The sequence below is a fragment of the Euwallacea similis genome, chromosome 20, assembly GCF_039881205.1.
Source record: "Euwallacea similis isolate ESF13 chromosome 20, ESF131.1, whole genome shotgun sequence".
Classification (NCBI taxonomy): Eukaryota; Metazoa; Arthropoda; class Insecta; order Coleoptera; family Curculionidae; genus Euwallacea; species Euwallacea similis.
This window is the reverse complement of record NC_089628.1, coordinates 3,227,344-3,255,301: the sequence shown is the minus strand read 5'-3', so window position 1 is coordinate 3,255,301 and position 27,958 is coordinate 3,227,344. Positions and strand designations below refer to the sequence as shown.

The window sequence follows — 27,958 nt, the reverse complement described above, 5'->3', positions numbered from 1 at the left end:
ATTTGTTTCTCGTCATTTTGAAAATATTATGAAAACCTCCATGTATCAGTGAGAAAAATTAACAAAAACGCGGTTTAAAGCTGATTTAACACGTCCTAGTGTGCAACAATCGCGGTTCGTTATTGAACTCTTTGATCCAATAGCAAACCTAATTGTTTTAACTGACTTCAATGGGAGACCGCTCAAAGAAACCCTGACTTGATGGCGAACATGATTTATTTGTAGTTTCCTATACATTAGCGCGCTCTATTATTTCTAGCGCAATGGCAGACACTGGTGCATTGCACCTTGGTGGTGTCAGGTAGTACGGCCTCAAACTTTATGCCTGCTGCAACTCTGTAAATAACTTTATTTCTCTTACATGCATCTCTCTTACATATATCTGGGTGATAAAAGTAATGAAAGAAGAGATGAAACAGATAGAGAAAGCTTAAGCGTGTCGTTTTCTATCGAGTAAACACTGGTCTGGTCGGTGTCTGCGATGACCGCTTCAACGCGGCCTTCATTGATGTCTGCAAAATCTGCCTGCTCGCTGGTGTCCCGATTGAAAATTCTATCATGGGACCACACCAGTTTCCAATGTTAGCCACTTGGATAGATTGACCAAGCTCTCAATATGTGGTGCTGAGTGGGTTAAGATCTTGATAATATTTAATCTTAATAAATTCTGCAAATCTAGGTAAAGTCGAGGCAAAAAGTTTCAGGTATTTTTTTAGGGATCGAGAAAGGAAAGGGAATGAAAAGACATAAATACTTTCGCCACCACTTCCGAGCATTTTATTGAACTTTCCTTCCATCGCGTCGGAGTTGTTTCTTGCGTCCTTTAAACCTTACTTTCTTCCTCCTCGTGCCCCCTTCATCGCTAATTGGTGTTTTGCTTAAAGCTTTCCCGCAGAATAGAAATTTCAACCCTTACCGACTTTTTGCCCCTGGCCCTCGCAAATAAGGCGGCAGCCCGATGGGCAAATGAATTTATAAATAGAAACCATCCCCGAAATTAGATTGGGCCCTTTCTGCCAACATCGAACGAAATTGCACGAAGGGGTTTCATTCAAGAATTCGTGACGACAGTAAATGAAAAAGTCAGTAAAGGGTAGATGTAAACTGGAAAATCAATCTATCTTTTATCAAGCGCAAACATGAACGGGACAGGGAACAAAGGGACTTACAAACGTCCCTTTTTTCGGATGCACCTTTTAAAGTTCATTGGTTCACATTCGTAACGGATCGATGTCGAGGGCGACTCTTAGCAGCACAGAATGGAACAGTCTGTTTCGCGCTGCTGCGGAGTACGTTTGCCTGCTAAAGGAGCCGCCCTTTTTGCCCTCATCAAATAGAGAAGACGTGATCTATCTCGATCTATTCAATCATGTCGCCCGAATAAAAAAATATACTCGCCACTCACTGTCATAAAGTCGATTTTATGAAATTTTCATTTTTTCTCCCTTGTGAGTTCGTGGCCCTAAAACGAGGTAAAACACTTTTGAGAAATTTGCTCATTGCGCTAAGCTACAGAACATATAGATTTGCAGCGCTGTAATATTGCATCATTTCGATCCGAGTCATTTATCAGTAGGACAACTGCTTACATCATCTTAGAAGTCTGCCTCGCTGCATTATTCATTTGCCACAACCACAACCAGAAACAACATTTTAGATAGATTAGTTTCTTAGTAACGTTAAACAAATATTTTCGAACATTTCTTTGAATCGAAGCCTTTTTTCCCAGTTACGTATGTAAAAATAGGGCGCGCCCTTGACTAAAATTAGGAATCTCGTTTTCCGTATCACTCTACGGAATGCCGCAGTGATGGTATGCACACAGCTGGCCAACAAATTTGAAGATTATCGTCTAAAGACTATAGATTTTCGGAATTTTCTGTTTCTGCTTCAAGGAACTGTCTCGTCTTCTTTCTATTTCAAAAATCAACCGAACTCAGTGGAATCACTGTACCGCATCAAATTTGAAAAATTACATTATCTCTACATTCGACTTATTTGTCTGTTGAAACTGGCATTAGGCACCACTGTGCAACAATTGGCTCGACATAGCTGTCACCATTCAGAATCAGCTGATCCGGATCATATGAGTATTCTTTTTTAACGCGCAGCTTCACATAGGAACAAATAATGGTGCACTACTCCTATTTGCAAAATTTCTGACGGCTCTACTGGTACTGCGGTGCAATATATTAAAGCAACAGGGCTTAAAACCAACACATTATCTTCAAGGAACGTTTAACGAAACTTTTCTCGTTTAAATTCTACGTTTTACTGCTTCACCTCAATTACCTAGAAAGTCTCAATGATTCCTTGGAATTTAATTTGAATATGGCCATCTTTCATGCTTACATAAGGCCAGAGAAGAGAGAGATAAATAATTATTCCCTCTTTGATGTTAGAAATATGCATACAGAGTGTCCGTTTTTGGAGCTTGAGCATGAAGATCTTAGTAATCATGGAAGATCGGTAAAATTAGGATAAAGTTGTGCAACTGAATGCTCATGCCGATGTCCCCGGACGTATTTGGATTTTTTTAGCTCTACGCAACTATTCCCTAATTTAACGGGTCTCTTATCTTTTGCAGTTACAGAGAGCCCCATGCTTGAGCTCCAAAAACGGGAACCCCGTATACGTCATTTCCTTCTGTCTGTCTATCGGTATAAATAATACAGATAATAATTTAAAAACTGAGTGAGGGAAAACCCTCTGTCTGAAAGCTCATTTTTCCATCTTTTACAAGCCCTCAATAGCGAGATAATTTAATTCCAAAAGGGAAAGAAGTTTTCCCACAGGAAAAAACTCATTTTCTTATCCTGAAGCTTTCTAAATACAGTTATCCTTCGACTAATGGAAGATTCGGATGTTGCCTTTTGTCGAGATAAATCCATATCCATTATTTATCCCTATTTAACTCAGTTTGAACGTCACTTCAGTGTTCTTTAAACCCCCATTGATTATAAAATCTGTTCTGCATGAAAAATCCGATGGAAATGTTAAAATTCAATTCACCTAACTGCCAAGAATTGAAGCAAATCAGCTGACCAAGATGGTCAGAAATGGTAGGTAGTCGAATAATTTCGCTAGAACGCTTAATGCCCGTCTGATCACAGTTCAATCTCTTATAAAGTAACTCCAGTTATCGATTTTAATTCATTTATTTAGGTAGAATCGTGGCTCCAAAATCAACACTGCTCGATAAAATGGACCCCCTGAAATCGTACGGGTCCGAAGACGCCTCGTGGAACTACGTGATGTTACCGAACAGTGACGCATCACCTTCGCCACAAGTCGGCAAGGCTCGAGTTAATTTTCCGGCAGAAATTTTCCAAGATGACGCCGACAGCTACTACCGACCTTCCAGCATTGTGCGCAGAAATCGGAGCATGAGCGCCTGGAGCGAGATGAGCAGTTCCTGGAAACTGGATGAGCGGTAACTTTGACAGTTCCCTATATACGTGCAAAAATTTCCCAATCTCGTAGAGAAAATTAGTGTCACTATGAGGCCCCCTTCGCACGCAGCAAAACGGGGGCTTTGCCAAGTTTTTGTGCCGGGAAGTGATAAATTAGGTGTTGTGAATTGTGCCAAAAAATTTTTAAGGTAAGCATAAGCACGTTTTATTCCTAATAAACCTGTAGGTAAGTATTGAAGCTTAATTAATAATAAATGTGCTCTGTGTGCCAGTGTGAGCCTTACATTTCCTTTTACTGTCAAGAAATCTTTCTTAACGGTATTTCTCTCATCTCCGGCCACAAACTGCGTCTCTAAGAAGCACGTGCTTTTTCTCCATCTACCAAAATTTTGGTTTGAAGGTGGGGAGATTGGGGGAGATGCGCACGCGGCCCCCCATGGCAACGCGACTTCCTGCTGGATATATCTCGATGGAAACGGGAGTCTCGCACGTGTCCGCGTTCGTGTCATGTTCTCCAGGCCTCCCATGACGATCTCGCCGTCAGTCTTTGTTATTCTTGACCGTCTGTCATTTGCCTTCACAGTAACAACTTAGACGCGCATGGTGAACATGTAATTTCTCGCTGAGGTATTGCCCAAATTATTTGTTGATTATATTGCTTCTTATCGTTTGATTGTCTTGAGCCCTCCAAATTGGTCGTTTTTTTTTTGACAGAATGGCGAAAGTAATCACAGATATTGCTTTTTTTACAGTCACTTCCAAACGCGTTTCGTTCAATCCTGACCCTGTTTTAAGAGCAAGATTGGATGTTAAACTAAACATTGCCGGAAAGGAAACTGAATCTTTCTGAGACATGAAAAGATAAATACGTGCTGTTTAAAATTTCACACGAATATTCCCCGCATACTAAATTGCCGCGTTTCATCTTTTTTATTTTGTCTTCCAAGACGTGCAAAAGGGTCGATTTTTCTTGGTTGTCCTTGTCTCACTTACAACAAATACTGGCAATATCAACAAAAAGGCTTCGCGATGCGGTACGTGTTTCGTGGCATCAGTAAATGGCAACAGGGCGTTGTTCTTTTGTCAAAACGACATGGAAAACGGCGAAGAACGGAATGCAAATTTGACAGAGATGGCGAGATTAAAGTAGCTTTCAAATTGGATTTGCGAGGTTGCCGAGTTTCGTGCAAAATAATTGAGAGCGTTGTTGGATTGTTGGAATTTAGATCTCCTGGAAAGTTGCGGGTAATGTAAGTTTGAAGTAATTTATTATTGAAGGGCGGGAAAGGGTTGCGAAGAAGTCTGGAAAATCATAGAAATATTTAAAAGTTTGACGAAAAGTATTGGAAATTTTGTAAAAAAATCGAAAAATGCGGAAAAGAGAAAATTAGGTTTTGGAAAAAATTTGAGGAAACGCTAAAAATGTTAAATTTAGGGCGGCGCTACCTCAAAAATCCATCTCCTCATGGTAATTTAATGAATCTGTTTTGATATTTTCCATTATCCCTAATTTTGCACTAGCCCTGCACAGTAACTATGTTGTGGGCTTTTATCTGCTACGGCAAGATAAGTAAAAAAAAACCTTCACAGTGAAATTCTCATCAGTAAATTCCCTCACGAAAGCGCTGTGAAAGGAAGTTTTGAGAGCGAGCCTCTAAAGCTCCTTAAACGGAGCGAAGGCATCGATTTTCGACGCATTAAGCTGAATAGTTCTGTGAAGTGAATATTTCTTGCCAACTTCCACGTATCCAGCAACCATATTCCTTGACTGAATTATGTATGTCAAGACTCGTACGTGCACTCGTGAGAGCGATGGGAGCGTCGCGTCACCGTTCGCCAATTTCGTTTCTAGATTTGCTTATGAAGTGAATTAAAGATAATTTCGCCCATCCGTTTCCAATTTGTTGCCCTGCTTTCTCCCAAATGCTCGTCAATTATGGATTTGGTATTTATGTGGTGCATTTAACGATCCAAGGCGTCTTGAAACCGAAGCTCTTGCGTCAGATGATAAAATCTATCTGACAATGAACTAATAGACCGTAAAACTAATTCGAGCATTACGACTTTAGGTGGATTCCATGAAAATAAACTAAACTGGCGATAAATATAGTTTGAATCAAGTTTATATCCCCGAACGAACTTTAATTAAGTATCTACGACTGGGGAATAACTCATTGTAATTCCCGGGTTTACGTCTTTCTAATTAATATTTTTGGCTTTCTGGAAGAGGGAAAAATTGGGGAAAGAGGCAGATAATTGACTTTTTAACGAAAGTTCCTGGTAGCGAGGCTGAGAAGCCAATTTATCCGATGGAGAATCGGTTCTATTGAAAGCGGCAGTAAATTGCTTCTGGAATTTGGAGCTTGCAGGACCGCATCAATTGAAATAGTGCTGGATTATCACAGCAACACAAATTAAATTGATTTCGCCGGGCATTGTTGGTATTCGATCAAGGCCTCGGGCCTGATATCAAAATGTCAGGAGAATGAGGACAAATTATTAATAGGATGTGTTTTTATTTGGGTAGGGGAGGGGATTTGGCCAATTACCACAATTCCCGGAAAATCGATAGTCATTATTATATTATGATAATATCGGGAATGCTTTAACGTTAGATCCCTCAATGTTGATATTCTCACCACGCATCAACACGTGCACAAACGCGATAAAGGCCAAGGTAAACTTTCGAAGACCATTATTATGTGTTTGGAGTGAAGTACTTGGCGAGAAAAAGCTAAAGAAATGGCGAAAACCCCAGCCGAATTTTCTGTACAGAAAAAACGCAAGCGGGCAATATTGTTGGGACATTGAATAGACTTGCTGAGATGTTGCTATTGCGTCATCCTCGTCGCACGTCGCGTTCGCAGCCGCACGTCCTTGTCCCTCATTAGCCCTGTCACTCTAAACCTTGACAAGAGACTATCGCTCTGTTGCCACGTTTAGCTGGAACACATTTATGTTGATTAAATCTTACAAGCATTAAATCCAATTTGGATTCTAAAACAAATTTGCATATCTTTTGTTTGAAGGCTAATTACTCCCGGTATTCAAATTCTCCAGCCAAACAACCCCGTAAATTAAACAGGGCAAATTGAAAACAAAACACATCGAAATAAATCATATTTCCTGACTAAGCTTGGAAATTGCTATTCGATCGATAGAGCATAATATTGTGAGTTTGCCTCGTAATGGATTCAATTCTGATTCGTCATAGCAGGATTCAGTAGGCTTTGCATGCCGTCTGATGAACTTCTTTCTAGAATGTCTATGTACTTCTTCCGACTGCACAACCTGCGACGCGCTCAAGAAGAAGATAAACGCAAGAAACGGCAACAGCAGCAACAACGACAACAGCGCCACCATTCGCGGCGGGGCACCGTGGTGCACCGGGAACCTGTCAGCACGCCCCTCACTTTGGCCCCCAGTAGGCTGTTCGAAAGACCCCCTCTTACACCCTCCGATAGCCTTGACGAAGTGGCCTTGCAGATACCCAGGTGCTCATATGTAAATATTGTTTGTTTTATGTATGTTATACATAACTTTATATAATGATTCGTTTTGATTCTTCTCAAACCGCCAATACACCAAAAAGCAATGCGACTAATTACTATGCTAAATAACAAATCATGTTTGTGGTGGTAGAAGCGTTGTACGTAACGGTACTCCATCTAGTGGTGACGGATTAATGTGTGTTTCTAAAGCTCTTTAAGAGGTGGCGCTATAATGTTGCATGTTTTCGGGAATGCTAATTTGAATAAACTGAATCCGGGAAGGTTGCAAAGGGAAGCAAATGGTTTTGTTGTCTCCCGAGTATCACATCAAATCCAGCAGAGTGGTTTTGAGCTTATAATATTATGCTAAAATTTCGTGTATTTCATCGCATTATTGTGAATTAGATTTATTCGAAATTTACCCAAACAATGATGGTGAATGAGCCTTACGAGGAACGTGTGAATACGCTCTAATAATCGCTAAGGTGTGGCTAGCTCCATTATCACTTTGATTGGCTAAGCGACGTTTAAACGTTCGCACTTCACGAATCAGAAGTCAACGAAGGGGCGGGGCTTGTTCTGAGTGGCGGGGATTGTTACAGGGGGCGTGACTTTTCATTTTTCTTGTGACTAACTCGCTTGCTCGATTTAACTACTCATGCAATGAGGAGACTTGCATTAAAAACAAATCGCGTAACTTTCTTTTCTTGACACAATTGGCTTGTTTACTTCTCCGAGAAATAATTGTTGAGCGATCCCGCGAGTCAGCTGATGTTTTCGAAAGTGTCCCGTCCGAATCAATAATTCGGCGTCTGCCAGTCCCACCATAAGCGGCCAACGAAATAAAAACTTTTCCTAGCTTCTTAAATTTTTCAAGTGCTCCTCGGAGGTTCGATGAGAGTTCTCCTCAAGCTAGATTTTTTATTCACCACAGCACGCACTTCAGTGGCTTTCAATCAATATTTCATCGGCTTCTGAGGAGTGTGGATTTCGTTCGAGGTCCTTTAGACATGCTCGACTTAATGGAGGATGTTATTTTTAGTAGAGGACAAAAGTGGCCATTTTCAAACTTTCACAGTTCCAAGTAGTCAATTTCTGGGAAATAAGGTATGAGCAGGCAACACTGCTGATTCAGACAACTGCATCACTGGCGCCATCACCTGAAACATTCGGCAAGTCTCCACAAGAGCACAGTAGTCGAGAGGCTGAGGTAGATGGCGCCAAACAGCAAAACCTGGGGTAATGCCGGAAATGTTGTCGTTGGCGCGGATGTATTATCGACATACAAAAGCCAAAGCTGATAGTCCGAGAGCGATACACGTCCATCTTCGAGACAAATTCGCCCCGACATCGCTCTTTTCACATTTCGAATCTCTGGGTTGCAAAGTAGTGAGTGTTGACACAAGTGACGTCATTCAGATGCCTTTATGAGACAATTTACTTCAAACTTCCCTTTCCCATTTCGACTGATGGATTGTTTATCCACAGTCAATAAGTGTGAATGAGGGCCTTCCGGCTTCGTCTTTCATATTCGCGCGATGGGACGTTGCCAATTTAGTAAATAATCTTGACAAGGAAATTGTGCTGAAATGAAGTTGTATACGTCAATTGGAGTGAGTTCTTGCCGGCGTATGTCTCAATTTGTGCGGATTGGCAACTTCCCTCGATATGGTCGATTTTGAATGCGATTGTTATGGATATTGACTCTGGATTTGAATTTCGCCTAAGTGGATTTGCCCGAAGTTATAGCGCGGCTCAATCCGGGCTTCGCTGGGGAATTTAAATTCGGATGAAATTGGACGATACGGAGAGAGCTGCGCAAGAAATTATTCTATTGGAAAACTCTTGCCCCCCATCGCAGTGACAGTTCGGCGTATTTTTGGGATAATTCCAAAGATTAGAGACAAACAAACACATACACACACACATACAAAAGACACCTCCGGAAGGTAAACGTACGGGGAGGAGCGTTGGAAGAGCGGCGTCGCGGACATCGTCGTCGGTTCTTCGACGTCGAGGACGTCGCAGTGGCGTTCGGCGCCTGGTGCCGTGTGAATATGAGGCGCTCCCACGTCGCGACGCTGCGCTCCACGCTCGTGTCAACCTAACTATTATGGGTTCTTCCAGTAGATATTCCTCGTACAACTGCTTGACTAGTTGGGACAGCTACGACAGGATACCCAGGTGGGTTCCCACGGGTCGGAAACGGGTGTAGTTACACGTCGACTGCACCGGTTTGCCGGCTCCGATACATTTGCCCTACTTTCGGTGTTCGATGTTAATTTGTTGATTGTGCGGTTTCGCGTTTGTTGTTTTCTGGAAAGAGCGACAGACGGCCGGAACGAACCCAAAAAACTAAAAATCGCACGGTTTTCGTTCGGTCGTTTTTGCATAGAAAAACAAATTGTGAGAGAAGTACAAAACCTAGTCGAGTTGTGGTCAAATTGCGGTTGGTTTAGGGGCGCAGTAAAATTCCAAATCTATTTAATTCCGCGTTGAGCCATTGAAGCCATTATGCGGGCGCTAATACCATCTAAAATTCCTCGCTGCTACTTAATTACCATTTGCCCAATGAAATTATACCAGGAAAAAACAATTCAGGCCGGATGAAAACTGGACAAATCCAGCACAATCCAGTAATGGAAAAGGCCTGATAAGGATCGTGGGGAAAATATGAGGAAGTCTAATGAAACGTAAAAGCAAATAAGGGCCATATGGTGTAATGCGACCTCTGTTAGCAGCAAGGATCGTTTTAAATATGGTTTTTTTCCATCGCCACGAAATTATTTCAATCGCTTTCGTGCATGGAATGACCTTTGAACGCTGTAAATAAATAAATAACTGAATGAAGGAATAAATAATTAATTCACGTATATAAATAAACACAAAAAATGAGAGTGGAAGCGAGCTAAGACTGAGGAGGTGATGCTAAAGAAATTCGAAGAACCCCGTCAAAACTGACCGGGATTGACCCAAATCTTTCGACGCTGCGATGGGGGGTTTAAACTGTTTTCTGAAGATTTCCGCGTGAAGAAATCGCTTAATTATTTAATCGGCCATCTTGGCGCATACATCTTCCGTCACGTGTCCTTGAATAAAGCGCTCACCTCAGTGCTAGATGAAGGGCATCGTCGTTCCCTCTCTGTCCAAAGCCCAAACAATCGAAAAACGCCGCGATGATCCCATGCGAGTGAAAGGTGCACGATGCTGTTTTGTCTTCGTAACGACACATAGGCACTGCGATCTTTGATTGTCGTTGTTGACGGTGGAATCAGTGGAATTTAGTCGCATATTTTCTTTTTATTTGTAATTGCCGCGACATAAGCGAGAAAATGTGCTCAAAAAACATTTAGACTGCTTCAAGAAGCAATTTTAACAACGCTCATTGATACTTATTGCTCCAACCTACGCTTTCCGCGAACTCGTTTGGCACTACTTCCAGTATCCTTTATGATTGCGTAAGTGCTCATTATACCAATACACCTAAAGGAAATATAACTAAAAGAAGGCAAAATCGTCCCTCTTTTCCCTGAAAATCGGATTTTCTTTTTTAACATTTCGTGTGAATACAAACAAAAATTGAGCTTGAACATAACTGATGCCCGTAAAGTTAATGTTCTATACGGATGGGCAACAGTAATGGATCTTTCGCCGGTCTATTATGTACACGGTATGGTAAAATGTCGATCGACGAATTATAGGGCAGATTCTACAGCTAGAAATACGGAAAATGTATACCGAAATACAGGGTGCTACATCAAAGGCTTACAACTCCTGTAATTCTGCCCTGCAATTCACTAAAAAAAACTTTTTAACGTTCGGTATATCGTTCGTACACCATACCCTTACTAAATCCCAGGTGTGTAATAGTCTTACCCTTTCCCCCTCGAGCCAATTATCTCGAGTTTGAGGTAAGCGCTAGGCTGACGTCACAGCTCTACATCCCCGACGTCATCTCTATTATCTCGGCCCCTTTCGCGACTTTTCTTTTAGTTCTTCTCCGGCATTCGTTCGCAACTGAAAGTTTAAATTGAATCCAGAACTTTTCTCCGAGCAGTTGTCTATAGTTTATGACGTAAGGAATGTTCGAGAATGGCTTCTATAGGAGGCACAAAGTGCTTTGGCGCTTGAGCAGCTGATTGCCGCCTTTCCTCTGAAAAAACTTGTCAGTTGCATAATTACATGTTCTTGCGGAGACCCATGGAAGCGGTAAGCGCAGGATTGCCTAATGGGCCTTCGATTACTAATTTTAATGCCCCCATTCGAGGAATTCAATGCAATTTCCTCTGTTACCTTACACCGATTTGTCAACTCAATTTCCCCGAGCAATAAAAGCATCACGTGAAAAAGCCTTTTCCAATGTCGTTAGGGGACCGCGTGTATGCTATTTCGCTTGAGTAGGAGCCGAGGTGGGCCTCAGTCGGGTGCAGCCCAGAATTCGCATAAAACTTAAAAATTTCAAAATGGATTCGGATATTTGGGAATATCAGCTGCCTCCCTTGGAGCTGCAGAAAATGGTATCTGAGAAGATTTCCAGGTAAGATTAGAGGCCTTAATTTGCTGTTAATTTTACACCCAAAATCTGCATCTCTTAGAGCTCTTAAGGAAGTTTCTGGGGTTTATAACTGTAGCCCTAATCCTGATGTTCCCAATCTCTACATTATGTAAGATGAGACTGACGACATATCACAAAACTCCTATCCCTTATCTCACCGCTTAAAGTAATGCTCCGCTCCGGCTTCTGATCCCCTCAGGGAGCGAAATTGAGTGACCCCTTTATGGAGGGAACTGACCCGAAATAATAGGACTATAGCAACTAATTATGTTGTAAAATCTCTTGGGTGTCTATGCTCCCAATCGATTTCCCGGCTTAAACACTAACAGATTTCTTTTTGTTTCAGGGTCCGAGTAGAATATTACGTCAATGAAAATACTTTTAAGGAACGACTGCAAATCTATTTTATTAAGAATCAAAGATCTAGTAAGTATGACTTAATTCCGCATCCTTAAGAATTCATAATGTTATGACAGGGACAGCACGCACGTATATTCCGACTACCTGCTTAAATATGCATTAAACAAACTTCGGGGCCCTAAGCAAATGACATTAAATAATTGAGGAGGCCGCATTAACCGAAACCGCAATCTCTGGAGAACAGCTTATCGCCCGCGGTATATGTGCGGTTAATTAAACTTTCATACGCGTTCCCTGTATACCGTTTAATTACACATAACTGCCGCCTTGTTTAGACATTTCCACACTTAAACACGATCGGCTCACCATCGTTGATCCAGCAATTAAAAGCAATATTGATTAGTCGGAGCGAGTTTTCCCTCGCATTCACCATTTTGCCAATCTACTCAATGTTGACAAACTGGCGAAGCGGAAGGAATTCTTGTTATGCAGTCCGTGGACTGCTGATACCTTAGTGATTTTTTGAAATCATTTCAATCGCCGAGAGTTGCCCGTCTGAAATCATTAATTTGCCGAAATTCAGCAGTGAAAAAAAATTTAAGAGCCACCAATACCTCTTCCAAAATCTTCAGAATTCCATGCTTTAGGAAACTTCCATAGTCAAATAAAATCAAACTCCTTAAAAAGGGTGCTCTGCGGCCTAAAAACTCGCCCGAACTAAAACATCCCTCCAGCCAAACACCACATCAGCTTTGTCGGAATAAACCTCTTTTGTAGGTCGATTAAATTACCGATATTCTATATATTGTATATTATCAGGGGATGAAGTTTTTATTCAGGCAGTTTACATCCCGTGAAATCCGACGAGGGTTGTAAATTCGGGATAGTTGTCTGTTCGGAGGGTAGGGAGGTAGATGAAGATTTACAGTGTGGTTTTCCGAATTTATCGCTGAAATCCAGAAAAATGAGGGTTGGAAATTGTAGTTAATTCATTTTAATTTATGATCACTTTCGGCCGTTATTTAACAGTCTTTTTTCCCTTGTTTCAGGTCTTAGAATACGAATAGCGAATCTATTTTTAAAACTACTTACATGCGCTTTGTACATAATACGGGTCATTGCCGATCTGGATCCCACATACGCAACGTGGTAAGTATTAGGTAAGACACCTACTTAAGGGCTGCTTCGGCTCAAAAGTCGTAGAGGGGATTTCACGAATGTTCTATTGATTAACAACATCCCTCTGAGAGATTTAATATCTCAATGTTATGAATTAAATGGGGATTTTTGCCTGGAATAATCTGTCTGTTTGATGGGACTAGAACATGCAAAATATAAATAATAAATAACTGACTGGAATGACGTTGAATAACGGCGTTAAGGGTGATTTAGCTGCATGGAGGCATCATAACTTTGAAAGAGAACTTGAAATATGTAAGGACCGAAGGTTGGTTACTCGCCCAGTTTCCATGGGAATTACGGTTTCAATAAGTAAAGCCCTTTCATGAGCGAAACCCTTATGGAAATCATCCCCAAAATGATTAAAATCTGAAATTAGAAATATATTTCTCACAACCTAATGAAATATGACACACACATTTTTTCGCTTGCAAATCTAATTGCAATTCACAATGTTTGATCCATAAATATGTCCAAATTGTTTTTCCGAGGACCTTCAAAATTGGTACCTCTGCACATGAAATCCCAATTAGTGCTCTGTTTTTGCGGAGTTGGCCTAATTCATTTTGTAGTCAATTTATCTCTGTAGAGCAGCGCTTTGAATAATTTGTCAAAGGTGAATTTTGGTGTTCCCCGTAGTTATGGCTGTGTACCGGGCAACAAGACCGAATACATCCTGTCCGCGAACCTGACGGAGGAAAAATTTCAAGAGAACCCGATCATCAACTGGGACGCCATCTTGTGGGTGAACCGCCCCATCGAACTATGGGTGGTCCAGGTGGTACTGGCCGGTGTCAGTCTCATCGAATCGCTTCTATTAACATATCTCGGATATAAGGTAGTACCATCGATTTCACTTATTTTATCGTTCCTGCCCTGGAACTGCCGCAATTATTTGCTTTTTCCAGGGTAACATATGGCAGCAAGTTCTCTCGTTCCATTTCGTTCTAGAAATACTGAACACAGTTCCATTTACAGTTACGGTAAGTCTCTTGCTTTGAAAAGTCCCCTCGATTGCGTTTCAAATTCAAAGCGTGCTAAACTCATTCAGCGGGAGTTCGCAATAATCAGCCGACAGGTGTTTATGTTTCTCACAAAATGAACTTTTATAGTTGATTATGATGATGATTCTTCTGAAGTTCAGCATCGATTTATGTTCGTATCCAGGGGATAATGTAGGTTAGGTCACGGCTGTAATTTGCCCACACAGTCTAAGAATATAAACAATTCAAAGGTGCATTTACTTCAAAATCGATCGATATGTTCCTTAATCAAGTGAGTATAAGACAAGATTATTTCGTGGGTTTCTGTATGTGGGGTGTCTCGGGAACGATGGTTAAATGAATACAATTGAGTAAAGAAATTGAGCGATCCAGCTGAACTTGACTTGCGATTTTAAATTATCTGATAGGAAAAATCTAATGAATTTAAGTCTGGACTTTGCGGGGCCACATCTCACAGAATCTCCCGCCACAGATGAATTCATGTTAAAAGGCTATTGTCTCATAAATTGAGATTTTCTGTGCTGTAAGAAGGGCTATTTCTCGAATTAGATGTAGTTCTCTTGGTAAAAGTAGGCGATAATGATGTAGCGTTTGGGGTAAAAAATTGTGCCAATATTTCTAAGACACTCTGTACACGCCGATTAACAAAAATTACTGTGAGTAAATATTCAGTTTTCTGCCAAAATCGCGATCGATTTCTGCCTTGTTTGCTTGAAATGCTTCGAACGTGTTTATTTAGTAGTAAATCCGCAATGTATGACAAACCCTCAAAGTCAAAGAAAGAGAAAAGAATTGTTAAAAATGTTTGTGTATTTTTATTATTTGATTGATTGGTGTTAAGCTTCGCTCCCTGATGTCGGGGCCAAAGGCGTCTATGGACGCCCTAATGTTTTCAAATTTTTTTTTAATATCTTTTACATCGTTGCAAGAAAGGGGGTAAATCTCAGAAAATAGATGCGGAAAAGCTTAACAATTTCTATTAATTTGACTGGTTTCCATCATATTTTTTTAGGGAATTTAGATGGAATTTTACCGTGCCTTCGGATTCAAAGTGGACACGTCCTTGAAAAGGCAGGGCAAGTAAATGAAAAAAAAGTTTTTTCCTAAAAAGCGCTCCTCAAAATGAACGAATTTTCCAAAGATTCCAAGAAAGTTTCAAAAATGTTCCAAAAATGTCTCGAAAATTTGAAAAACTCTGTATAAGCATGAGATATTTTGTGTGTTTGAATAGTTGCTACTTCTTTTACCAATACAGTCCTAATTATTCTGGATTAATTACTATGTGAATCAATAACCAGCTGCAGCTCCATTAACCGGACCTTGAACTTTTACAATCTGCTCGTAAATATTTACTATATCGACCGGGTTAAATACTACACACCCCCCTAATCTACTCTTGTTTCCTCGTCATTGTTGTGATTTACCGTTTGTTGCTTAATTGTTTAATGATACCATGAAAACGAGTGTTTGTATACAGCACGCTGAAGGAGGGTGCCATTATCTTGGTTCGAAAGAGTGACCTCGCAAGAGCCTTTTAGCGTAATCTAACGTGCCGGCAAAGGGACTTTTATAACATAAAAGTTTGCCCTAAAGTTCACTGAATTTCTTGGATAAATTTAATGGATTTTGCATGACTAAAACTGAAAAAAAGCCGCCTTGACGTCGTCGATTTTTGACCTTTTGTATAACGTGTTTGTATACGTAAACGGGTAACGAGGCCTTTTTCCAGTTGAAATTCTTTCGAAATATCTATAATAAATAAGTAATCGCTTTAAATGACGTAAATTGAACGAATGTGAATTGGTGGGAATATACGTAAAGGGGCGACAGAGTGGGTGTTTCTTAATTACCGTAAATGTACCTTTTCGGCGTTCGCATCCCCGTGTGAGGGGGGCGAACGTGGGGAGCGTTTAAACCGTCGAATTATCACCGCAAAGAACATTAATTACCCGTTTCATTTCAGATTTTCTACGCTCCCTTGAGGACGATGTTCATTCCAGTATTTTTAAACTGTTGGTTGGCCAAACGTTCCTTAGAAAACATGTTTGTGAGTATTCGCCCAGTGTAATGTAAAAAATGTTTTGCCCCTACTTGGGGGGCGCACTGGATGCCCCGTTAATAATTAGAGCTTTGGGCCCGAAAGGTCAGATTCCTGGAAAAGTCCCGTTTGGACGACACCGGTATTATTTTCCTTCAAAATCACAGCTATTTCGGGCTCAAATTTCAGGAAATTCTGCTCCCTGTCTGCGACAAGAAACCTGGCCCTTCAGTAAAAACCCCTATTAAATTAAAGGATTTTATTGGTGTTTATTGTGCCCGGATTAACTACCCGGCGTAACAAGCAACAATACCCCACCTTCCCGCATGTTACAATAAAGAGTAGCATGTGACCTCATTAGGATAGAACATCCTCCCGTCCATGATTGATCATTTTAAATACGCCAATTTATGAATTATAGAACGATCTTCATAGAGCCATGCAAAGGTCCCAATCAGCGCTCTCGCAGCAGCTGACAATCCTCTCGGCAACGCTTATTTGTCTCGTGTTCACCAGGCAATAACAAGCGATCATTAAAACTATCACGAATCATCTTCAAATTTCTTCGTTATTTAGTGTCTGCGGGATTCAGCATTTCCAAAGGGCGGGCCATCGCCATTTAAATCTATTCCAGGCCACCTACTACGTGGTGGTCACCTTCTCAACGGTGGGCTACGGTGACTTTGTGCCAGACATCTGGCCTTCGCAACTCTACATGGTGATCATGATCTGCGTTGCCCTCATAGTGCTCCCCACCCAGTTCGAGCAGCTCGCCTTCACTTGGATGGAACGTCAGAAGTTAGGCGGATCGTATTCGTCGCACCGCGCCCAATCTGAGAAACACGTGGTGGTTTGCAGCACCAACCTCCATGCTGATACCATCATGGATTTTTTGAACGAGTTCTACGCACATCCGCTGCTGCAGGACTACTATGTGGTGCTGTTGAGCCCCATGGAGCTGGACACCACCATGAGGATGATTTTGCAGGTGATGGTGGACGAGGTTGGTGGGGCGATCGGAGGCAAATAATGGTTTTGTTTAAGGTTCCCATTTGGGCGCAACGGGTGATTTACATACAGGGGTCCTGTTTAAAAGATGGGGACCTAGTGAGGGCACGCATGAACGAAGCCGAGGCTTGCTTCATTTTGGCCGCCAGGAATTATGCTGATAAAACCGCAGCGGTGAGTAATGTGTTTCAGAAGGAACAGGAAGGTGTGTAATAAATGGGTCAATCGCTAAAATGGGCAGTACGATGGTGTTGAAATAAGAGGTGTGCTTGAAAACAAATTGTGGCAGCACCAAGATTAGTAGCAAACTAACAAGAACATAGGGCAGCTATTGACCTAAATACATAAAAGGGACGTAATCGTAGAACGGACAAATTAGACCTGAAAAGTAAACCGACAATGGCATTAATTAATCATTTAAGTTCATCACCCGCTAATAGGAGGATAGGTGGTCGTTATATTGACGATTTTTATCCTTTCTGGGTTATTTTATATCTGTTTCGGTGACCCAAATTTGTTTAGAACTGTAAATATGTTCTGTACGTTCGAGGAGCATTATTCATTCTTTTATTTTTTGGGAATAATGCCTCGCCCACCCGTAGGGGTTGTCGGAGCCATGGAATTGCACGCTATTCTGACTGACTGATGTCACTGACAATGATAAATTTCGCTCCTCCAGACGGTGACAACACGATGGAGACGCCATTAAAATTTAAATCGTTCACCAAGCCCGCCTGGTCCATATCGAAATTATTAATTTTTCATGTAGCGCATTCGCCATTCTGTCATTGGCAAAGGATCGCCAAAGTGGCATAATTTTTTGGTGAAGTACGTGAATTCCGATAGAAATAGGAAGGGACGGGGGTAACAAATGTTCACGGAAGTTTCATTAAAAGTTTTAAGCGGGAACGACTTAAATTTCACTGTCACCTTCAACATTTCGTCACCAAGTGGCACAATTTATCACTGCCAACGATATTATCCCGGTAATATTGACCCGGTACATTATTCGATTCCCTTATAAAGAAAACAACACCTGACGTTAAGCGTCCCGGATCCAATTTCCATTCTTGGAGAACAAATCCCCGAAAATCCCCCCTTTGAATCTTTTCTTTCAGGACGAACACACGATATTGCGAAGTTGGGCTGTGAAGGATTTCGCGCCCAATGTGGCCCAATATGTACAGATATTTCGGCCGGAGAATAAGCTGCACGTGAAGTTCGCGGAGTTTGTCGTTTGTGAAGACGAATTCAAGTATGCCCTGCTGGCAAACAATTGCACCTGTCCCGGAGCCTCCACCCTTGTCACTTTATTGCTGCACACCTCACGTGGCCAGTGAGTATTGTTCTCAGGTGGAATTTGGGTATTGTTGAGTAAGGAGTTGTAGGGAAGGGCTCCAGTCGCAGGAGGAGTGGCACCGGTTGTATGGGCGCTGCTCGGGCAATGAAATCTATCATATAATCTTGGGAGATAGCAGGTTTTTCGGGGAGTACGAGGGGAAAAGTTTCACATACGCCAGCTTCCACTCCCACAGAAAGTACGCTTTTTTGCCTTTCAATTGCTCAACCAAAATAATTGGTTTAAAAAAAGGTACGGTGTGGCATTGATCGGGGTACGCCCTGCGGAGCTCCCGGAGTTCTACGAGGACACAATTCTGCTCAATCCAGGCCCGAGGCACATAATGAAGAAGAGCGACACCTGCTACTATTTCAGCATCACCAAAGAGGAAAATTCTTCGTTCAGCGTGTCTAACTCGGTAACTAATAGCAACGTGCCGGCGCCCTCGGAAAAGAGCATCGTTGGCGATTCGAAGGAAGATGGAAAATCACTGGGTCTCCAGTTTAAAGATGGTACCGCACCCCCTCAGCTTATACTGCAAGTGCCTACGTGTATCAGTGAGTGTTGATATCACTGCATGCTTTGGCGTTTCACCGTTTTTTTATGGTGTCTCAATAGAGTTTTTGACGTATGCAATCGTGTTGGCAAAAACAGGGTTAAGAAAAAATAAGATGGAAATAATGAAGAATTTGGGAAAAAATTTCGGGTTTCTCAAGAGGCGTAATAGATATTCAGGTTAATTGGGATCAGAAAACAAAACTGAAAAAGATCACCACACTACTTGGCGCATCCGCCATTTTGTCACCATGTCAAATAGTAAAAAAATTTTTTGCCTAACTGGAAAAATATCAAACCGATCTGATATTTATAGTCACATTTCGTTTTCATATAACCAATTTTGGTCCTCCCTAGACGGCTCTGAAATCGCACACTATAAACTAGCCCGAAACGCAAAAATGAAATGTAAGTAAAGTAGCGCTATTTGATGAACATCTAGAACCATTTCGAAATCGAGGTGAAAGTTTGCCTTTAGATCCGTATGATAATTCACCTGCATTATAATCATCTTCATCGATGATGTTAAACATTCAAGTGTTGCTCAAGCTTTAAGTGTCTCATGAAAAGCTCCTCATTTATGTGTATTATGTAATAGCAAAGATTTCATATGTGTCAGCATCCATCTGAAGCGTTTTATTGTTACATTAAGTCGACCAAAGGCAAATCGATATTTGAGGCTTATCTTGGTATTGAATTGCCTTTGAGATTTCTAAAAGGGGAGGAAAGAGTAGATAATGTAACGGGCCGAAACTAACTTTTAGCCACCGGTCCTGTAAGTGATTCCAAACAATGCCTGAAAGAGTCGACTGGGTCCATATCAGTGGACATTTCGGTAACTGGAAACCACCTGGAAATTCCCAAAGACAATACGAACTTGCTGTGCCCAGAGGCGATAAATCAAAGAAGGAACTCCCGGAGACCGAGCATTCTGCCGGTAAAATTCAGTGGGATCAATTAATGGAGTTTTAAGAGAAAATTTGTTAGGTGCCGGACATGTTCACGGGGAGCAGCCTCAATATTAGTTGTCCTCAAGACGTGGATGGGGATGAGGGCGATGAGAGCGATGACGAGCTTGAGGATGATGTTCCATGGCGGTCTCCCAGTGAGAAAATTGCGTAAGTCTGAGGCAAAATTTAGTGCATGATTCCCCTTGTCATGACGAGCTCTCTTCATTAATTCAGCCAATAAAGCTGCTTGCTAGGCAAACTGTGCCCCTTATCACCGTTCCTTTAATCTCGCACCTCCTCGCATAATTTAGAATGGCGTAGCATTGAGTTGCACATAAATACTTTCAATATGCTTCTGGCTTCTGGGGGTTGTTCCACTTAATGTATTTAGTCATAAGTTGGACCCGAAAACGCCCCTTTTGGCATCGCAAATGTCCTTCTGTTAGATGAAAAGACCGTTACGTCTCTCTTTATCGTCACTCTGTCCGACCCTGGCACTATTCCTCTAGGTCTAGTCTTTCTGACGATTCCTTGGACCTCGACCGACCTGCATGGCATGATGAATGTCTTAGGTAAGTCCCTCAATTTTCTCTCTCCTCTTTGAACGGACCCGCATGCCTCAGATTATCTATTTATAGTACTTTATGCTTATACAGGGTGTCCCAGAAACGTTGGTGCTAGCGGATAGAAAAATAGAGCGCTACAGCCTTATGCAAAAGTTACTTGTTTTCGACCTACGGGGTGTCAAAGTAATCTTTATTTTCTAAATTAGAATAAATCTCATAGTTTCTGACTTGCCGCTACATCCTGTACAAGGTGGATAAAATTTTTCTCCACGGGGCAAATCGATTTGCAACATTCATTAATGCTTCGGAAACCGCTAGAGGTGGACGTAAAAATTATCAAGCAGAAATATGGGGTGTTCCATTTAACGTATCGGAGTTCCTGCTGCTTTTTTATACAGGACATCCCCGAAATAATCCTGTGAGAATTGGACCGCTCGACGTATACTGCTCGGCCCTCAAACAATAAACGCAGTTCCTGGGCGCCTCCGTCATGTTCTAACTAATTTTCCCTTGATATCCATGGAGATTGTGCGGGAAGCAGATCTAATGTAACAATGAATTAAATTTCCGTAGCATCGTCAAGGGTTTCCCCCCGGTTTCCCCGTACATAGGCGTCAGCCCCACGTTGTGCTACTTGTTAAAGGAGAAAAAGCCGCTCTGTTGCCTGCAGCTCGCTCAAGTATGCGAGCACTGCAATTACCGGTAAGTGGTCGAGCTCATTAGGGGAGCGAGCGAACGTCATTAAGGTCCGCTCTCCACGGCCCCAAAAATAGGAACGCGCGAGACTACCAATGGCAGAACAAGACGATCATCCTGGCAGCCGATTTCGCCTCCAACGGCATCTACAACTTCATTATACCCCTAAGGGCCCATTTCCGGCCTAAAACCTCCCTCAACCCAATAATTCTCCTGCTGGAGCGGCGGCCGGACATTGCCTTCCTGGATTCGATCTCCTATTTCCCGTTGATATATTGGATGTTGGGATCGATAGATTGGTAAGAGCTTGAGGGTAAGAGATGGGATTTTGTGGCATAAATCTTTGGCTTTTGACAGCTTGGACGATTTGTTAAGGGCCGGAATTAATTTAGCCGAGAATGTGGTGGTCGTTAATAAGGAACTCTCAAATTCCGCCGAGGAGGACTCGCTGTCGGATTGCAATACCATTGTGGCGGTGCAGACTATGTTCAAGTGAGTTTGGTATTTACGCAATGTTGCAGAAATAAGAGGCTTCTCTTCAGGTTCTTCCCTAGCATCAAAAGTATAACCGAGCTCTCGCAATCGTCAAATATGAGATTTATGCAGTTCCGTGCTCATGACAAATACGCGCTCCATCTGTCCAAAATGGAGAAGGTGCCAGTTAAAAAATCTCGCCAAGGAAATTTTAAATCACATGCTAATTCTAGAGGGAAAAGGAGCGGGGCTCACACATTTCTTACATGTTTCGACTGCCCTTCGCTGCCGGGAGCGTTTTCAGCGCCAGCATGCTGGATACGCTGCTCTATCAAGCCTTCGTCAAGGACTACGTCATCACCTTTGTCCGGCTTCTTTTGGGGGTTGACCAGGCGCCTGGATCTGGATTTTTAACTTCGGTAAGAGTAAATTATGACAAATGGTCAATTTACTACTCTTTTCTCGCGATTTTCAGATGAAGATCAACAAAGAAGACATGTGGATCAGGACCTACGGCCGCCTGTACCAAAAGCTATGCTCGACCACCTGCGAAATCCCCATAGGAATTTACCGGACGCAAGATACGTCACTGACTGACACGTCACACGTGAGTATCCCTTCGTCGACTTGGTCGAGCTGCGTGCGTGTGCCATCGGTGAGTAGCAGCCAAACACAATTTTGTTATTGTGGATTTGTTATTGTTGATTGGGAACCCTTTTTATTCCATCTGGCACCGTTTCGGTCTACGAAAATGGGTTTATTCAAGTACTGATTTATGAGCACATTTCGGATTTTTAGCCCTCAAAGAGACACCGGCAATATTCAAATTTCGGCCTGTAATGGATGGGAAAATTTCCCAATATTGAATGATGCACTTCCGCATATTTAGTGCGCGCTCTTCCTGAATCTAATTTTTGTTTCATGCTAATGGGACTTTGAGCGCTTCGAACGATGGAAAATTGCCGCTTCCCATTTTCTGTCCAAAATTGTGCAACACAAACCTCAGTGGAATTCCTCCAGTGACGTAAGAAAAAATTAGAAGAAAATGGCCTCCGGACGCGGTTTTGCCACATTGTCAATTTCATGACTCGTCAAACTGAATCAGTGACGTTTAAATGTCATTTGTCGGTAGCACAGTAGGTACCCCAGTGCGTCGCCAATCAACGAGTAAAACGCTCGATCCCGACGGGTCCGTTCGTGAACTTTTTTGTTTAAAAAATTTAAATCTCGCTGCTGGAAGAGAACGGATGGGGAAATTTCCCAATATCTCCGCTTCCGAATATTCGGTACGCGCTCTTCCCGAATCTAACTTTTGTTTCATGCTAATGCGATTTTGAGCGTCTGGAACATGCGATGGGATATCCCAAATTTGAATTATGAACCAACAGTAAATGCAACGAAGCTCCCGGCATATTACGAAATCAGTATTCGAATAAACAACGCACAAAATTTTACCGGAAAACTGCGACAAACTGGTCGATTTTTAAAATTTTCTATTCATCACACGAATGTTTTTTCGCTTCTGTGGGGCTGCACAGGAACTGGGATTCGATATAATTACAGCTTCCGATTTCAGTCAATGTTCACTCTTTTTACGATATTCAGTGTACACCGATTGCACACGTGATAAACTTCGTTATTTGTGAGTAAAAAAGGACGTTTTGTAAATTTTTAGATAGATTTGACATTTTTTAGAAAGCATTTAAGCTTGCTTGTCCACTTTGAGACAAAGGCACGTTGTTCCTTGTGTTTTTTTTATTTACTCGAAATGTTAAATTACAAAGAACAATCCAGATTTTTAGTAAGCGGAAAGCGCATTTACCACTACACCGCAGACACTCTGTATTATAATATACTTACACACCCGTCCGAAGCGACTTAAGTGTAGGTACCAAATAACGATGATTTTTGTGCAAAACTATGTGTATTTCCCCATAAAACCAGTGTAGATAGAGAAATAAATAGTCATTTTTGAATTAAGTTTTACTGATGGCATGCTTTAAAACACCTGACTCGAATTAATCCATGTACGCACACACACAAAGGTAAGACAGGACTGTAGGATGACGAATAGAGCAGATTGCATGAGATAGTTTTAGCGCTTTAGGACGATAATTCAGATTGATTCAGGCTAGGAATGCTCAACCAACATTCATGTACATATTTGTATATAAATAAATGGCAAATTATGGAGCTTCCTTCAGAGAACGGCAGCTCTGTTTCAACGGGACAAAAAATCAATTCCGGGTTGTCAGAAATATGCGCAAGAAGTCCCGCCAGGTGTACTGAGCATATTTCTGACGGCCCGGAATCTATTTCCCTCTCTCTTGGACGACTATTATTAGCAGAATGCCAAATTTCACCGGTTTTCCTCCTATCAAAGTGACAACATTGTCTCAACTGAATGTAGGCAGGTGAATGTATGGTTGCATAAATTACTCTGTTCAAATTCTCGATAAATCCAAGGCCGCGTTGCGGCTCGCTTCTCCATTTCCAGGTTAATGATGATTTCCAAGAAATTTTTACTTCTCAAACTTCAATAACCGCGACTAAAATTTTCTCTCTAGTGGCCTGTTGTAGTGCACGTAATAGTTGCGTATTATTATAACTAGCTTGACGAGGACTTGGGCCCGGACCGAGTGGGGGTAACGTACCGGCCCAAAGAGGGGACCAACTGTCTCGGTTGCAGCAACAGGCGCAGCTCCATGGTAAGTTCATATAGAGCCCGACATAGCCTTAAATCTTAAGCATAGGCAACACTGAATTCAGCGAGTAGTGGGGACACTTTGAATTTTCCAGTATTCGATCAACATGACTGATGAGGCCAAAGACAACCACAACCAACAAATAGAACGAGCAGAAATCGCAAATTTGGTGCGCTCTCGCATGGAGAGTCTTAATCTGCCCACAATAGACTATAATGACGTCAGCGAGAAGCGCAACAGCCTCAGCTACGTCATCATCAATCCTAGCTGTGATCTTAAGTTAGAAGAGGGTGATATCATGTGAGTGGTGATAGAAACCTGAAGACTTGAGTCATGTTTTTCACTCATAGATACTTAGTGCGACCGAGTCCGTTCTCAGCTCAAAAAACCTTTGAAAGGCACAACAGTCGTCGAAAATCGAATATCAGCTTTTGCTCGCAGAACCTGCTGCAACAATTGGGGAGCACTGCGCAGCTGGGGGGTAGTCGCAGGGGATCGGGATTGGGGTTAAGCGGGTACCAGGCCCCGAGACCTCCGCCCCTGGCAACTACAAAGTCTAATTCCTTGTCGTTGCCTGATAGTCCCACAGTGAACACTTACCAGAGGGGCCGGTCGAATTCTTTGAGAGTGATAGATGATATTTTGCTAAGGAGGTGAGTTCATTGTTCGAAATTTGAAGTTAAATATTACGCAGTTATATTTAGGTCGAATTCCCTCCGCCAAGGGCTGCCCAACATCGGCAACCCCAAACGGAAAAGCAGTCTGGAAGACATCGGCCTCTCCCACTTCTCCACTTCGTTCCAGAACCCTATCAAAATCGCCCTGAACGATAGCATCGGCCTTGAGGTGACCCCACCCGAGGAAGACAGCCCACCCATAATTTCCAGCAACACGCAGCTAGTGGTGAGTCCTCCTATGTTGGGAGGATCACTGGGAGGACCTCCCCACCATACCGCCAGCACCCTGAGTCTCCAATCCATTGGGGGCGTTAGTTTAGGTGAATTTCAGCCCCCATTGCTCGTAGTTGGCAAATTACATATTAACGCCCGCAGGTCTCATCGCTCCTTCGTTTATGGAACCAATGACGTCGTCATCGCAAGCAGCCCTCCCTACGTCCTCGGGCGACCCTCAACAACTTCAAGGGACCATCGTATGATATAACCTAATGTGGGGGAAGCGGGGCAGCAGCTTGAGGAGGAAGTGGCTGTAGTCTCCGCTCCTCCACTCGGCGGTAGTTGAAGGGAACATTTTCACTTTGGGATTTCAGAAAATTGAGTTTTTTTCCTTTCGCGACTATTTTAGTTGTTGTGCGTTGTCGCATCCAACGGGTTTTAGTGAGGAGCATTTAGAGGTGCTAACAAGTGGCTTTAAAGGTAGGTAGTCGCAAATATCGCTCAATAGTTTTTCGTACTAGAGGCCTTCACTTTGAACGTTTATTGGTAACTTCCACAGCTGCTTGAATAAACTGACTTTTAGCAGGTTACGATGGGCTCCATCCAAATGATTCATAGACCAATTTACTTGTAAACATCATAGACTGACAGCAATTTATTGTTATATACTGTTGAATTGTTTCTGTGTATGATCACGTAGATGTTAGCAAACCGTCCATTACCTAAACTTGTAGATATCTCCCAATCTTGACGCAAAATCGTTTCCTATTCAGTGTGTCCAAAAAAATCAAACCTCTGGAAGTGGGAAAAAAGTATACTACGAACAGGCTATATAAAAGATTTTTCTTAAACATCTCTGATTTGGCTGGACTAGAATGGAATGCTGTAAATACCCCCTATCTCTTATTTGTGCTTAGTGGCAACAATGGTTATTTTGAAGCCATGAAATATATGAGTATACATTATTTGAAAATCCCACGTTTACAATTTATTAGTCTCTCATAGTGATAATTGTTGACAAAAACTGATTTTATAGATGGCTTAATTCTATACAGAGGCATCAGGACATCAAAAGAGCGACGTTAATAATCGAGTATGAAAGTATCCGCCATTGTGACAAGATAACTAACAAATCTAAATGTAATCTACAGTTCGATATATAAATTTAGCGCTACTACGTTATTAATCAAAGTTGCAATGAAACTTTCGATTAAAAATGAATATGAATAAATTTGGAAAACTTTTTATATTAATTTTGATTCAAAAATATCCGGAAAAATCCATAACCAACATCTATTCACAATTCATTTGAACACTATTTCTCTATACCTATTCGCGATGATTCACAATCGAAACGCATTCGTTTCGTAGTGCTAAGTTTGTGCATCAAGCGTTACTGCCACCAAAATTTCTCTATTATTTGAAATTGAACGTTCCTGATGCGAGAACATCTATTAGGTCCTAAATAGTTTTAAGACTGTATTGAGGTCCAATTGTATCGTCTTTAGAGAAATTACCTTAAACATATCTATCTCTATAAGTGAAATATATTTTTCTAGAATAGACCAAAGAGCATCTAAGAATACGAAAAATCGACCAAAAATGCTTTGGTGCTATTGCTTTATTATTAGAGTTGTATATAGTTCGCGAAGGGCACCTTGATTTTCTCTCAGTATTTTGACTTGTATGCATACGCTAGGTCTAGTGTTATTGTTATCCAAATTATGCAGAAATTACTCAAATTGGAGCGTTTATTCAATATCAAAACACGATATTTTTCTGTATTATTTTTGGGACACACCATATTTATACGACATGAAAATGTAAATATTAGTACATACTGCGGTTTTAGCGACAAGAATATGTTGTTGCAGCTTGTAGGGCGCCTGCAGACGGACACTAGGTCGTGCCACTCGGTCACTACTTAAATCTATTGACTTTAAACCAGAGACGCCTGTCCACTATAAGCGATTTTAATGGCGTCGACAGTACTCAGTTAATCTGTCATTTGTCAATAATTGAACGAATATCTCTCTTGTTGCTCCTGCTCCTTTTCCACCCTTTCTGCGCACTGGTGCAGATCGATGATATAAACGACTGAGTAGCGCCACAAAATGGTTCGTTTGTGGAAGCTGCTACTTGGCAAACACAACTTAGAATAATTAAAAGAAACTTAGCAATAGTAGATTTAAAGAAGTTTTAAAAGTTTCAACATTTTTATGGCAATTTGTCTTACTTTTTCTATATTGTAATAAATAAGCTTCATCTTAAGAAAATGATAAAAGTATTGAAGAGATCGTTATGTACACAATTTCTTAGAGAATTGTTTTTAGCTGGATTAAACGGAGATATTGTGCCATTAGTAGATATATTGAGTAAGGTGGTAGGTACGCATATGAGGAGCGCATAAATTATTTATTTATTTGAGCACATGAGTAAGACTATTATTATGGCAATACGCATTCATGTTAACTACAACTATTATTAAGCATATTTTGAAGTGCAGAGTAAATTTACGTGGTTATTTGCTCATTTTAAGGCATATCCTTTTTTAATGGTATAATTCTCAATTATAGAAATTTAACGCACATATGCTTGTTTTAAATAAAATAAATCATCCATCATTATAAACCGGTGTAAATATTATATACTAATTTATCATTCTCACATTTTCCCCATTCTAACTTGAAAATAATGGGATTTACAACAAATTTGCACGCCGTCGCTCAAAT

At 41.5% G+C, this 27,958-nt stretch overlaps 2 protein-coding genes across 5 annotated transcripts in view; one reads left to right on the top strand and one right to left on the bottom strand.

Moving 5' to 3' along the window:
• Nucleotides 1-27,958, bottom strand: part of Nhe1 (Na[+]/H[+] hydrogen exchanger 1) — an 80,507-nt gene that overhangs the window by 41,240 nt on the left and 11,309 nt on the right. The window lies entirely within an intron of this gene.
• Nucleotides 1,078-27,857, top strand: SLO2 (slowpoke 2). 4 transcript variants are annotated; one of them, XM_066400516.1, is made up of 27 exons: nucleotides 1,078-1,472; nucleotides 3,166-3,433; nucleotides 11,806-11,885; nucleotides 12,869-12,968; nucleotides 13,638-13,836; nucleotides 13,907-13,981; nucleotides 15,966-16,049; nucleotides 16,462-16,556; nucleotides 16,617-17,028; nucleotides 17,085-17,222; nucleotides 18,167-18,384; nucleotides 18,437-18,586; nucleotides 18,640-18,944; nucleotides 19,707-19,879; nucleotides 19,930-20,060; nucleotides 20,402-20,464; nucleotides 21,032-21,160; nucleotides 21,232-21,453; nucleotides 21,512-21,646; nucleotides 21,697-21,808; nucleotides 21,862-22,047; nucleotides 22,104-22,283; nucleotides 24,241-24,336; nucleotides 24,428-24,633; nucleotides 24,684-24,986; nucleotides 25,038-25,330; nucleotides 25,386-27,857. In XM_066400516.1, exons 1-27 carry the CDS (start codon nucleotides 1,424-1,426, stop codon nucleotides 25,487-25,489), a joined length of 4,506 nt encoding a protein of 1,501 aa, XP_066256613.1. In that variant the 5' UTR covers nucleotides 1,078-1,423; the 3' UTR covers nucleotides 25,490-27,857. The 4 variants fall into 4 exon arrangements, with proteins under 4 accessions (XP_066256613.1, XP_066256614.1, XP_066256615.1 ...); XM_066400517.1 differs by lacking the exon at nucleotides 20,402-20,464; XM_066400518.1 differs by lacking the exon at nucleotides 24,241-24,336 and having other exon boundaries at nucleotides 22,104-22,235.

Excerpts from the sequence above, each read along its gene's own strand:
- SLO2 (XM_066400516.1), top strand. The coding sequence starts at position 1,424 with ATGAAATTTTCATTTTTTCTCCCTTGTGAGTTCGTGGCCCTAAAACGA. Across the intron at positions 3,434-11,805 it reads TCCTGGAAACTGGATGAGCG|GGTCCGAGTAGAATATTACG; the intron begins GTAACTTTGACA and ends TTTTTGTTTCAG. Across the intron at positions 13,982-15,965 it reads CAGTTCCATTTACAGTTACG|ATTTTCTACGCTCCCTTGAG; the intron begins GTAAGTCTCTTG and ends GTTTCATTTCAG.